This window comes from Pseudoliparis swirei, chromosome 3, assembly GCF_029220125.1.
Source record: "Pseudoliparis swirei isolate HS2019 ecotype Mariana Trench chromosome 3, NWPU_hadal_v1, whole genome shotgun sequence".
Lineage (NCBI taxonomy): Eukaryota > Metazoa > Chordata > Actinopteri > Perciformes > Liparidae > Pseudoliparis > Pseudoliparis swirei.
This window is the reverse complement of record NC_079390.1, coordinates 2,559,971-2,574,070: the sequence shown is the minus strand read 5'-3', so window position 1 is coordinate 2,574,070 and position 14,100 is coordinate 2,559,971. Positions and strand designations below refer to the sequence as shown.

At 45.7% G+C, this 14,100-nt stretch overlaps 1 protein-coding gene across 1 annotated transcript; it reads right to left on the bottom strand.

Moving 5' to 3' along the window:
• Window positions 1-1,160: 1,160 nt before the first annotated feature.
• On the bottom strand, window positions 1,161-3,279 carry zgc:153704 (Lipocalin-like). Its single transcript, XM_056411511.1, has 6 exons — window positions 3,187-3,279; window positions 2,146-2,285; window positions 1,993-2,066; window positions 1,578-1,691; window positions 1,386-1,487; window positions 1,161-1,292 (listed from the first exon to the last, which is right to left on the bottom strand). The coding sequence occupies exons 1-6, from the start codon at window positions 3,277-3,279 to the stop codon at window positions 1,273-1,275; spliced, it is 543 nt and encodes a 180-aa protein (XP_056267486.1). The 3' UTR covers window positions 1,161-1,272.
• Window positions 3,280-14,100: the final 10,821 nt, after the last annotated feature.

Genomic DNA, 14,100 nt, shown 5'->3' with positions numbered 1-14,100 from the left:
TCAAATAAATTGTAAAATTAATAGAAAATATAGTCACGACATTGACAAGGTTAGAAATAATGATTTTTATTTTGGTCTTCAAACTTGTGGCTCTAAGGAAGGCCAGTTTTATAGCTTCTCTCAGCAGCATTACTGTTTTCAGCTGCGCTCACATGAAGATTTTTCTACCCCTCCGCTAGTCTTCTAAGGCGATAACACGATGTACCATGAGAACACTGGAGATGGGCCTCTACACACCTCTGTAGAGACTTCATTAAACACCAGAGAATAGTCATTTACCACATTAACTATGTAGAGTGTATTTATTATGATTAATTTAATGTTATCTTCATTAAAAAAAAATGGTGTTTTACTTTGAAAAATAAGAAAATGTCACGAAAACAACTTCTAAGTGACTCCAAACTTTTGAACGGTAGTGTATATAATTAGTATAGTGTATAATACTACATTAACAATGTAGAGTGTATTTATGATTAATTTAATGTTATCTTCATTGAAAAAAACAGTGTTTTACTTTGAAAAATATGAAAATGTCACAAGAAAACAACTTCTAAGTGACCCCAAACTTTTGAACAGTAGTGTATATAATTAGTATAGTGTATAATACTACATTAACAATGTAGAGAGTGTATTTATGATTAATTTAATGTTATCTTCATTGAAAAAAACAGTGTTTTACTTTGAAAAATAAGAAAATGTCACAAAAAAACAACTTCTAAGTGACCCCAAACTTTTGAACGGTAGTCTATATAATTAGTATAGTGTATAATACTACATTAACAATGTAGAGAGTGTATTTATGATTAATTTAATGTTATCTTCATTGAAAAAAACTTTTACTTTGAAAAATAAGAAAATGTCACAAAAAAACAACTTCTAAGTGACCCCAAACTTTTGAACGGTAGTGTATATTATTAGTATAGTGTATAATACTACATTAACAATGTAGAGAGTGTATTTATGATTAATTTAATGTTATCTTCATTGAAAAAAACTGCTTTGAAAAATAAGGAACTTTTGAACGGTCGTGTATAATATGTGTGAATATGTATTCATTTGTGGAAGAAACAGCGGACACATTATTTCTCACTGCATCGCGTTGTAACGTCTCAAATCACGTCCGAAAATAGATTCTTCAAAGGAAAAAATGTTGCGTCATGAAACTTTACGTCACGTTTTTATTGCCTTGGAGACTTTTATTCATACAACATCTTGAGAGAGAAGATAAACGGAGCTGATGATCTTGATTGATGTCGAATATTCCTCAGAACGCTAAGCAGCTGGACACTCGGCTAAAGAGGGAGGAGGGACAGGACAAAGTAAGAGCAGTGCAACACATCACACTTAATCAGAGGTTATTGATCCTCTCTTGATATGAAACTCACCACTCTTAGGAAGGAAGGCAATATTCTCGGGCAGGATGCCGGCCTTCAAGGAGAACTGCTTGAACTTCTCCAGCAGATCCGCTCTGAGGTCCACGGCACGGCCTGAGGGGACCACACCGTATTAACACTGCCGCTGTATTTGCAGGATTAGATTCATATGACGAGTATCATCGTGGCTCATGAGCCTCGTACCGTAGAGATTGATGACCGCGGTGGAATTGCCGTCCTTCCTCATCACGGTGTGAGTCAGGGTGTACTCGTCGTACTTGACCTCCACCATGTACAGGTCGTTCACTCTCCCCCAGCCTGACGGAGGGAGAGGAAGTTAAGTTTGTGTTTGTTCGAGATGGACAATGCACATTGATGAACACTTTAAATTACAATTTAAATGCACCCAATTAAACATGCAAGGCTGATTCCCGTTTGCTGAGTGTCCGGGAGGAAGAGGTCATGCCAAAGTGCAGCAGTAATAAACTACAACCAATATAGTGTATCGCTGATAATACACAACAATTCGGTAATTAAAAGTTAACAATGAATAATATAAATTGCATGTATATATATCCAGATATGATGCACATACGGGCATTAATGTGTGCATGCTCACCTGTGTAGGTGAACTTTCCAGGCACCTCGGCCTTCTTCGCCAGGTGGTTCAGTCTCCAACAAGAGCCGTCAGCGCTGCAATGAATACATTGAAACAAGGTAGTTGTAGTTTATTTGACCTCTTTTCTTTCTCTCTCCGTCCTCTCACACTCACCTGAGACTAGAGTAGGATATTTCCAGGTCCCCGTCGGCAGTCGGGGTCAAAATGGCGACGCCCACATTCATGCTGGCTCTGCGGTTCACAAACCACTGGGCGTTGGTGGCAAACCCAATCAGGTACCAGTTCCCCGCAACCTGTGGACACGCACACACACACGAGGTCAACGCCATCTAAACACACGCTCACTGTGGCCGGCACTCGAGCCGCTGGCACATTCAACTTCTAATGTATTTTTGAACGTCGTCCTCCATCACGTCGACCATCTTCCTTTTTTTACACCCAATTGTCAAGTTTGTGAACAAGAATGTGATGGCAGGTTTTGGAAAAAGCTGCTTCCTCGTTATTCCCCCTAAATGTCACCTTACATATGCTCTGTTTGGTCCGCTGCCATCGGGAAGAAGATTCAGGACTATTAAAACAAAGACTAACCTCCATCACCACCCACCCAGCTGGCTATTTATTTATTTATTTTATTTATTTTATTTTATTTATTTTATTTATTTTATTTATTTTATTTATTTTATTTATTTTATTTATTTTATTTATTTTATTTATTTTTTATTTTATTTTATTCATTTTATTTATTTCATTTTTCATAATTTTTATTTATTTTTGTAGTTTTAGTTTCATTAATTTTATTATATTTATTCATTATTTATTTTAAATTAGAAATGTCCTGTCTTAATGTTTTCATACATGTTTTTACCTGTTGCTGCTCTACTGACTGATGAGTCGCCAACTTATGACAATAAACTTCCTCACCTAACTTTATTGCAAACGTGTGACAAACGCACAACAAAGTGTGCACAGCTGTTAAATGCTTTATACAAACTTTCCACGAAGTATATACAAGTTTACATTATCAGGGAAAGTGAAATACTTCTTTTCTTCCTTATTTCAGCTCATCTTGTGCGCGCCATCATAATAACTTTCTTTTGACCGTTACATAACCACGTGAACCGGTTGTGAGCAGGAATCTAACAAAAATGCATCGATAGTAACAGTGAAGGACATAACGCCGGTGACGCGTCTCACCGCCTGCACGTTGAAGTCGGCCTGGGGTACGACCTCAGAGGACACCGCCGGGCAGCAGAGCAGAGCTCCCAGCAGCGGCAGCAGGACACGCATCACTTCTGAGGAGCGGCAATGACGATGATGATGATGATGGAGGAGGAGAGAGGGGACGAAGATCTGTGGTTGAAAGTCCTGCTGACATCCCTTTATATAGCGGAGAGAGAGAGAGAGAGAGAGAGACTACCCTCTTTTCACTCCCAGCCAGCATGCACGCCCACACACACACACACACACACACACTTACAGAAGTTGCGATAGTGAACGGAGACGACACAGATGCCCTGACGGCGTCGTTTCCTCATCACGCGTCACCGCGCGGTGGATGGAGACGTTTCCCGGGGAACGTCGGTGTCTCCTTGATGGGTTTAAGGGCCGTAAATTCTGCTGGAGGAGAATCGGATTCATAAGTCAATCAACTTGAAGAACGGTTGCAAGATGGAGTTGAAAGAGAGGATAAGTTACTCCACTGTGAACGGAAGAAGAAACTGAAGAGGCCCCTGGGGTGAAGTGTCACGAGAAGTCCTTCAGAGGACCTCCTGTGGAGAGGGAGGCCGCGAGGAGGGCCACAGCACCACTCAAGAAGCCCCTTCTCCTTCTCCTTCTCTTGCTCCTTCTCCTTCTCTTTCTCCTTCCCTTTCTCCTTCTCCTTCTCTTTCTCCTTCTCCTTATCCTTCTCTTTCTCCTTCTCCTTCTCTTGCTCCTTCTCTTGCTCCTTCTCTTTCTCCTTCTCTTTCTCCTTCTCTTGCTCCTTCTCTTGCTCCTTCTCCTTCTCCTTCTCTTTCTCCTTCCCTTTCTCCTTCTCCTTCCCTTTCTCCTTCTCCTTCTCCTTCTCTTGCTCCTTCTCCTTCTCTTTCTCCTTCCCTTTCTCCTTCTCTTTCTCCTTCTCCTTCTCTTTCTCCTTCTCTTTCTCCTTATCTTTCTCTTTCTCCTTCTTCTTCTCTTTCTCCTTCTCCTTCTCTTTCTCCTTCTCCTTCTCCTTCTCCTTCCCCTTCTCCTTCTCTTTCTCTTTCTCCTTCTCTTTCTCCTCTTTTTCTTTTCTTCCTTCTCTTTTATTATTCTTCCTCCTCTTCTTCTTCTCCTCCTTCTCCTTTCTTCTTCTCTTTCTTCTTCTTCTCCTCCTCTTCCTCCTCTTTTCTTCTTCTTCTTCCTCCTCTTCTTCTTCTCCTCCTTCTCTTTTCTTCTTCTCCTTCTTCTCATAATCTTCTCATCCAGTACATTCACAACTCTTTCATGAAGCCACGCCCCTTCATACCTCTTTGCCATTCTTTATTCATCATGCCCTGATTCTTATCTTCCCACAAACTCACTGTCTGATCATTTCATTTATCCTTCTCTCTCTCTCTCTGAATGAACGTGCAGTTCTCACTGCGGCGGCGTGATGTGAGCGAGCACGCCTGCCTCGCATGACGGATGTGTGACAGCTGGAGATGAGCTCGCTCTGGGCGACGAGCTGTTAACAAAATATGCAGTCATATTTCTTCTGTGATGATTCGCTCTTAATAGTCAAGACAGTTAAAAGGAAGTTATTTATTGAACGTGAGATGAGGAATGGGGTGCTGAGCCAAAGAATTTAAAGATCAACCCAATGGGAGCGCTTGTTTCTGACAGCTTGGTGAACAGAACCACAGTAGCATCTAAAACGACTAACAAGCAACCAGTTAGTGACATGCATCCCATAATATCTCTAATACAACTCATATCACCCGATGCTTCTAGGCTCGATGTAAATGACGAGCAGGTATAGGGAGCAATTTAGAAATAATGTGGGAATGCTCCCACGTTGGAATAATTGGAGGAATATAAAAAAATGTAATCCCATTTTTATAAAACTGCTTTGAAGTGATGTCATTACCTTTGCATTGAAAATGCGGAAGGTTATGTTTTGATCGCCGTGTATTTATTTATTTATTTGTATGCGTGTTACTCGCATAACTCAAAAAGTATTAAACCGAATCGCATGAAATTTGGTGGGATGATTGGTTATTATCCGGGGACCATTTGATTAGATTTTGGGATCGATCGGGTCAAAGGTCAAGGTCAAGGTCATGAAAAGATCAAAATCTTCTACCATAGCGCGGTCAATTTCTATCCAATTGGCATGCAACTAATGCCAAAATGTTCAAAATTCAATGCCCAATCTTGTGATATGCGAAGGTATGCGCTCTACCGAGTGCCCGTTCTAGTTCTTTTATGCAGTTCTTTGGTTCCCCTAATTTAGTTTGTCTACTGTTCTTTATTTTGTATTTTGTATTTTACCGTTACATTTTTGCCTTGATTCTCTGTAGAGCACTTTGTAAACCCTGTTTTTAAAGCTGCCATATTAATAAATTTATTTTTTCCCATTTTGCCGCACATCACATTATCACTAAATATTGCAGATTGCAACCAACTGACTACCCCTCTGCTCACTTTTTCTGCTATTAAATAACCCTAAATATTACACGCCGTGCCTTTAATTTGAGCTTTTGTAAGTCTGCATGATGTTTAAATAATAAACCAATATATTGTCTCATTTTAAATTAAGAATATGCATACGTTTGTGACAATTTACACATTACTGAGCTCCATGCAGCTGCCCTGTGTTTGTGTGAGCTTCTACTTTATGAAATGTGCAAATATATAAACTTTAAATATTAGTTTTCTCGGGGCGAAAAGCATATCTGTTGAAACACGCGCGGTATGTTAGTCAGAGGACTCGTTGTACTGTGGCGTGTGTCGACCTGCCCGACTAACACGACTCAGCGCACACTGCGTCTCCTCCCCCTCCTCATCATCATCATCATCATCATCATCATCATCACGAGGTCATATCTGAATCCGTGTAGCGAAATAATATCCAGCAGGAAGTCGAGAGCTCAAATGTCACAAGAAATATGTTGGAGAGATCTTCAATAAAAAGGAAAGTATCAGAATAAAAGTAGTTGTTATGCAGAATAATATACACGAGCGTTCAAAAGTTTGGGGTCACCCAGACAATTTTGTGTTTTCCATGAAAACTCACACCTTTATTTATCAAATGAATTTAAAAATTAATAGAAAATATAGTCGAGACATTGACAATGTTAGAAATAATGATTTTTTATTGTAAATATGAATGTTGTTCTTCTTGTGGCTCAAAGGAAGGCCAGTTTTATAGATTCTCTCAGTAGCATAACTGTTTTCAGCTGCGCTCACATAAAAAGATTTTTTAAAGGGTTTTCTACACCTCCGCTAGTCTTCTAAGGCGATAACACAATGTACCATTAGAACACTGGAGATGGACCTCTACACACCTCTGTAGAGACTTCATTAAATACCAGAGAATAGTCATCTACACATTAACTATGTAGAGAGTGTATTTATGATTCATTTAATGTTATCTTTTTTTTAAACAGTGTTTTACTTTGAAAAATGTCACAAAAAAACAACTTCTAAGTGACCAAACACTTTTGAACGGTAGTGTATATTATTATTATAGTGTATAATACATGTTTTAGTATGTAGTACAAGGTAGGACGTAATAACTGTATGTTCAGGTAGGATTGACCTTGGCCGAGAGGAAACTAAAGCAGCGTCTGTACCCGAATTATAAAGTTATGTTTCTGTTTAAAAAGCACAAATAGTTTCTTTGAGTTTTTGTCGCTCTTGCGAGCGAACGACCGTCAGAGCGTCGGACCGAGAAGGACACGGCGGCTCACTCAGCATGTTTTAATACTTTGTGTCGTCCTCTGATATGAAGAGTTATTGTGTTTGATGAATAAGACAGATACTTATTAACAGCCTGCAGAGGTCAAGGTCAACACGGCATTCACAGTTTAATAATATAAAATAAATAAATGAGGAGGTGATAATACACGTGATTATATCTTTATTTCACTTTGGTTTATTTGATACGGTGACGGTGCACATTGATACAAACATGTCTGTCAATAAGAGGCTGGAGGCAGAGAGTCACAGACCTAAAAACACGAGACTACAAACACAAGGTTTATACAATATTTATGTTTTTCAATGAGTGCACAAACTATAAAAAGTAGTGAGAATAGTGATAATAGTGAGAATAGTGAGAATAATGATAATAGTGATAATAGTGAGAATAGTGATAATAGTGAGAATAGTGAGTATAGTGAGAATAGTGATAATAGTGAGTGTGACAGGTTCGTGGCCGTCACCGGTAGGTTTGCCCCCTAAGCCCCAAGGAATGCGCAACCAGAGGGAACGTTGGTAACGTGTTTTTATTTGAGCGCTCTGACCGCCGACTGTGTCTCTGCTCATGGCTCCCCTCTTCCTCCTGTCCAGCTCCTTTATGGGGACAGAGCCTCGCAGATACACAACCCCAGATTGTCATCAGCTGGTCTGATGACAATCAGACCAGCTGATGACAATCAGACACCGTTCCCTGAACCACACCCCCGCTCCACCCACTCTGCAGCCGAGCTTAAACACCCCCCGCTGCCACATACCTCCACCGCCCGACTTAGGCCGGGCCAACATCCGGCCTAACCTACTCCCCCTCCCCCCCATGAGAGCGGGAGAGGAAGTCGGCCACGACCATCTGTGCCCCCGGCCTATGGATCACTTTGAAATTAAAAGGCTGTAAAGCCAGATACCACCGAGTGATTCGGGCGTTGGTATCTTTCATGCGGTGGAGCCATTGGAGCGGGGCGTGGTCCGACCAGAGGGTGAATGAGCGTCCCAGGAGGTAGTAGCGCAGGGAGTCGACCGCCCACCGGATGGCGAGGCACTCCTTCTCCACCGTGCTGTACCTGCCCTCCCTCTCCGACAGTTTGCGGCTGATGTACAGCACGGGGCGGTCAAACCCTCTACCTGCTGGGACAAACGGCCCCAGCCCTCTGTTCGACACATCAGTCTGCAGAGTAAAGGAGAGAGAAGTTAGGTGTGTGGAGGAGTGGTTCCCCACAGAGAGCTTGCTTTACCTCCTCAAACGCCAACTGGCACCGCTCCGTCCACTGGACCGGATCTGAGGCACCTTTCCGGGTCAGGTCAGTCATGGGGCTGGTCAGCTCCAAAGTTCGGGATGAACCGCCTGTAATAGCCCGCCAGCCCCAAAACTGCCTCACCTCTTTTTTCGTCTTGGGCGCGGGCAGGCTGCGATGGCGGCGGTCTTGTCCACCTGAGGGCGCACCTGCCCGGCGCCCAAGTGGTACCCCAGATACCGTACCTCCCTCCGTCCAACTGCACACTTCCCCGGGTTGGCCGTAAGCCCGCCTGCCTCAGGGACTCCAGCACCGTGCCCATCCGCTGCACATGCTCCGCCCAGGTGGTGCTGTGTATGATCACATCATCCAGGTAGGCGGCAGCATAGGCAGCGTGCAGCCGCAGCACCCGGTCTATGAGGCGTTGAAAGGTGGCTGGGGCTCCGAACAACCCAAAAGGAAGCGTGGTGAATTGGTATAACCCAAACAGAGTGGAGAAGGCCGTTTTTTCCTTAGACTCTGGCGACAGAGGAATCTGCCAGTAGCCCTTGGTTAAATCCAGTGTCGTAAAGAAACGCGCAGTGCCCAGTCGGTCCAGGAGCTCGTCGACCCGGGGCATTGGGTAAGCATCGAACCGTGACACCTCGTTCACCCTGCGATAGTCCACGCAGAACCGAATAGACCCATCCTTCTTGACCACAAGAACAATGGGACTACACCAGGCACTGTGGGACTCTTCTATTACCCCCATCTCCAGCATTGCAGCCAATTCCCGCTGAACCACCTTTCTCTTGTGTTCAGGTAACCTGTAGGGTCGTAAACGCACCGTCACGCCCGGAGGAGTCTCAATCTGGTGCTCTATGAGGTTTGTGCGTCCTGGAAGGAGAGAGAACACATCAGCAAACTGCTTTTGCAACCGGGCAATGTCTGTTTTCTGGGTCCCGGAGACGGTCTTCACAAAGGAGCGAGGCCGGATTGGTGGATTTTGGGACCTCAGGCCCCAGCTCCTCTCTCTCAGATACCGAGGACACCAGAGAAACAGACTCCGCCTCCCTCCATGCTTTTAGGAGGTTGAGGTGGTAAGTCTGTGTAGCTCCGCCCCTATCAGAACGCACCACCTCATAGTCGACATCCCCCACTCGCCGTGTGACCACAAAGGGCCCTTGCCACTTGGCGAGGAGTTTAGAGCTGGAAGAAGGAAGCAATACAAGTACCTTCTCTCCCGGTGTGAATTGTCTCAGCCTGGCACCTCTGTTGTACAGCCGCTGCTGACGCTCCTGGGCCTGGAGCAAATTCTCACGTGACAGCTGACCCAGTGTGTGGAGTTTTGCTCGCAGGTCCAGGACGTGTTGGATCTCGTTCTTACTGGTGCTCGGCCCCTCCTCCCAGTTTTCTTTAATGAGGTCGAGCACCCCCCGTGGAGTCCTGCCGAACAAAAGTTCAAAGGGCGAAAATCCCGTGGAGGCCTGGGGAACCTCCCGTACTGCAAACAACAGAGCGTCAAGCCATTTATCCCAATTACGTTCATCGTCATTAATAAATTTACGGATCATGGACTTCAAAGTCTTATTCAGACGCTCCACCAGACCGTCGGTCTGTGGGTGGTACACACTGGTCCGAATAGACTTGATGCCCAGTAACCCGTAAAGTTCTCAGTGTTCTTGACATGAACTGGGTGCCCTGGTCAGTCAGAATCTCTTTCGGGATTCCGACTCGGGAGATGACCTGAAACAGCGCCTGCGCGACACTCTTTGCAGAAATGTTGCGCAAGGGCACCGCCTCCGGGTATCGTGTTGCGTAATCCACGAAGACTAACACAAAGCGATATCCGCGTGCACTCCGGTGAAATGGCCCGATGAGGTCCATAGCGATTCGCTCAAATGGAACCTCCATTAATGGCAGAGGGCGCAACGGTGCCCTCGGAATGGCCGGAGGGTTTACCAATTGACACTCCGTGCAGGACGACACCAACGGCGCACATCCGCCCGGATGCCCGGCCAATAAAATCGGGTCATTATCCGGTCCAGAGTTTTATCATATCCCATGTGACCAGCCATCGGGTTATAGTGAGCCGCCTGGAAAACCATTTCCCGGCGGCTCTTCGGCACCAGCAACTGGGTGCTTTCCTGCCCTGTGTGAGTGTCACGGCTCACTCTGTACAGTCTGTCCCTGATCAATGTGAAGTGCGGATAGGTCTGCGCTGCGTCAGGGCGCACCAGCTGACCATCAATTCGTATCACTTGGTCAAAGGCTGAGCGTAGAGTATCGTCCCGAGACTGCTCGAGTGGAAAATCTTCCATGGAGTGAAACTCGGGAGCCGGAGGAGTCGCCATAGGAGGCTCCACCGGTTCCCCCTCCCCGTCTGCAGTGTCGGACGACCTCGCGTCACCGCTGAGCACGGCGCACACACCGCATGACCCTGTCTGCCGTGAACGCACCCCCGCAGTCTTCCCCATTAACTTATCAAAGCCCGGCCAATCGGTTCCCAAGATTAAGGGGTGCGTAAGGCGGGAGCTAACCGCAACCTTCACGTTATGCTTTTTACCCCCATGTCTAATTTCCACTGACACTATGGGATACTCGTGAATGTCCCCATGCACACACCTTATCTTCACCCACAATGCCTCCACCAATGCCCCTGGTCGAACCAGGCTCTGGTGGATCATAGACTGTGTACAGCCGGAATCCACCATTGCCTGATGTATACCCCCCTGGATTCTTACCGGTACACGGTATGTCGCTCCCGGACCTGGGGAGGGTGTTGGAGAGCCGGCAACCCGGATCACCTGGCCCACCTCCATCCGCGGACACTCCCGCCGGATGTGTCCGGGCTGCCTGCACCTCCAACACTCCTGCCCTGGCGTTTGAGGACTACCTGTGGGTTGGGAAGGGTGCCGTGTTTTACTGGGGCCGGTATGGGTCGCGTCAGGGTCTGCATCGGCCTGGCCGGAGCCAGTGCGCCGTCGCTGTCTGCCTGGCCGCCGGGGTGCACCGCCAGGTGGTCCTCCGCCAGCGTGACGGCGGCCTCCAGCGATGTTGGGCGGTGGCAGCAGACCCATGTCGACGTTTCCGCCGGCAACCCTCCAACAAACTGCTCCAGGATCGCCCGTTCTGCCACCGCCTGCGCCTCTCTTGTGCTTCCGGGCTGCAGCCACCTCGTCGCGGCGTCCCTCAGCCGTTGCGCGTATGCGAATGGCCGGTCATCGGGCCCCATCGTCGTCTCGCGGAAGCGCCGCCGGTGATCCTCAGGAGTCAGCCCCAGCCGATCAATCACCGCCTTCCGCACGTCCGTGTAACTGTGGCGTGAAGCTGGGGGAAGGCCCAGGGCCGCAGTCTGCGCCTCCCCGGTGAGCAGGGGCAGGAGGCGCACCGCCCACTCCCCCGTTGGCCAGCCGCATGTCTCCGCCACCGTCTCGAACGTCTCCAAAAATGACTGTGCGTCGTCCTCCGCCGTCATTTTCTTCAGCTCCACCCCCGCCCAGGGGGAAGGGATAGGTGTAGCCGCCGCGGCCTGGGCGGCGAGCAGTTCCAGGGCCCGAGTCTGCTCCTCTGCCTGGCCCAGGAGCCTCCACAGTATCTGCCGGTCTGCCTCCGCCTGGTCCTTCATCGTTGCTGCCATCTGACACAGCATCTGCCCCAGCAACATCACATGCTGGGTTGGCAGATCTGGGTTTTGTTCGACGCTCTCCATTTGAGGCGAGAAAAAAAAAATCTATTTTGTAAAAAAATTTTTTTTTTTTTTTAAAGGGGTCCCACGTTTGGCTCCAGTGTGACACGTTCGTGGCCGTCACCGGTAGGTTTGCCCCCTAAGCCCCAAGGAATGCGCAACCAGAGGGAACGTTGGTAACGTGTTTTATTTGAGCGCTCTGACCGCCGACTGTGTCTCTGCTCATGGCTCCCCTCTTCCTCCTGTCCAGCTCCTTTATGGGGACAGAGCCTCGCAGATACACAACCCCAGATTGTCATCAGCTGGTCTGATGACAATCAGACCAGCTGATGACAATCAGACACCGTTCCCTGAACCACACCCCCGCTCCACCCACTCTGCAGCCGAGCTTAAACACCCCCCCGCTGCCACAGTAAGTATAGTGAGAACAATGATAATAGTGAGAATAGTGAGTATAGTGAGAACAATGATAATAGTGAGAATAGTGAGAATAGTGAGAATAGTGAGAATAGTGATAATTGTGAGTATTGTGAGAACAATGATAATAGTGAGAATAGTGAGAATAGTGAGTATAGTGAGAACAATGATAATAGTGAGAATAGTGAGAATAGTAATTTCCTCCTTCAGTAGACTCGTAGACAGTCGAGTACGAACAAGATGTGATGCAACACTCACATCACAGTGAGGGAGAACTACATGTTACAATGGGCAACAGACAGACAACAACAGACATTTAATTCAATTCAATTCAGTTTATTTTATGTATAGCCCAATATCATAAATTACGAATTTCCCTCAGAGGGCTTTACAACCTGAACACATACGACCTCCCTGACCTTTGACCTCACATGGGATCACGAAAAACTTCCAAAGAATAGAAGAAGAAAAAACTTTCATGGGGAAAAAAAGGGGAAGAAATCTTCAGGAAAAGTTAATATTGACACGATTGTTGAACTTTTAAACTCAATGTGAAAGTTGAAAGCTCTTTGTTTTTCTGTGAGGTCAACATACAGAATAAGTGATGCATGATTATTAAAGAGCATTTGTGTCGTCTCTGTGTTTCACGATCGCAACTGCTGACAGGTGAATTTGATTCTGTGGCCACAGAAAGCTCCGGAAGGCCTCCGCTGCTTTGTTTTGACTGTTGCTCTGTTATTACAGTTTACACTCATCAACAGGAGGCTGCACCATTAAATGACGTCATCACGTCCAGACATGTGACACGCGGGGATGTAATCTCCATCCGATTCTTATATTATTCTAGATTATTCTTTATTTTTCTAGATTATTCTTTATTTTTTATTCTGATTCTTATTCCATAGCTTCTGCTGCTGTCGTCTCTCACACTTGATTGAGTTCTGCTTTGAGTTGGAGGAGCTCACCTCATGGCTGGATGTGTGCTTTTCATAAGCTTCACTTGTTTGAACCCATCCCGACTCGAGGCTTTCTGTAGGTGTGTGTGTGTGTGTGTGTGTGTGGGTGTGCATGCTGGCTGGGAGTGAAAAGAGGGTCGTCTCTCTCTCTCTCTCTCTCTCCGCTATATAAAGGGATGTCAGCAGGACTTTCAACCACAGATCTTCGTCCCCTCTCTCCTCCATCATCATCATCATCGTCGTTGCCGCTCCTCAGAAGTGATGCGTGTCCTGCTGCCGCTGCTGGGAGCTCTGCTCTGCTGCCCGGCGGTGTCCTCTGAGGTCGTACCCCAGGCCGACTTCAACGTGCAGGCGGTGAGACGCGTCACCGGCGTTATGTCCTTCACTGTTACTATCGATGCATTTTGTTAGATTCCTGCTCACAACCAGCTCACGTGGTTATGTAACGGTCAAAAGAAAGTTATTATGATGGCGCGCACAAGATGAGCTGAAATAAGGAAGAAAAGGAGTATTTCACTTTTCCTCATGTTGTAAACTTGTATATAAGTTTGTGGACAATTTGTATGAAGAATTTAACAGCTGTGCACACTTTGTTGTGCGTTTGTCACATGTTTGCAATAAAGTTAGGTGAGGAAGTTTATTGTCATAAGTTGGCGACTCATCAGTCAGTACAGCAGCAACAGGTAAAAACATGTATGAAAACATTAAGACAGGACATTTCTAATTTAATTTTTTAAAAAAGAAAAGATTTTTTTTTAAAAATAAATAAAATAAATGAAATAAATAAAATAAATTAAATAAATAAAATGAATAAAATAAATCAAATAAAGAAAATAAAGAAAATAAAGAAAATAAAATAAAAATTAAGAATGAATAAAACATAAAAAGTAGGCATCAATGGCTTAAACGTGAACAAGCA

What these genes read in the sequence shown, in the direction of transcription:
- zgc:153704 (XM_056411511.1), bottom strand. Translation starts at nt 3,279, where the DNA reads ATGCGTGTCCTGCTGCCGCTGCTGGGAGCTCTGCTCTGCTGCCCGGCG. An exon ending in TGGAAAGTTCACCTACACAG is followed by an intron (nt 1,692 to 1,992) that starts GTGAGCATGCAC and finishes TCCCTCCGTCAG; the next exon opens with GCTGGGGGAGAGTGAACGAC. An exon ending in TGCCTTCCTTCCTAAGAGTG is followed by an intron (nt 1,293 to 1,385) that starts GTGAGTTTCATA and finishes CTCCCTCTTTAG; the next exon opens with CCGAGTGTCCAGCTGCTTAG.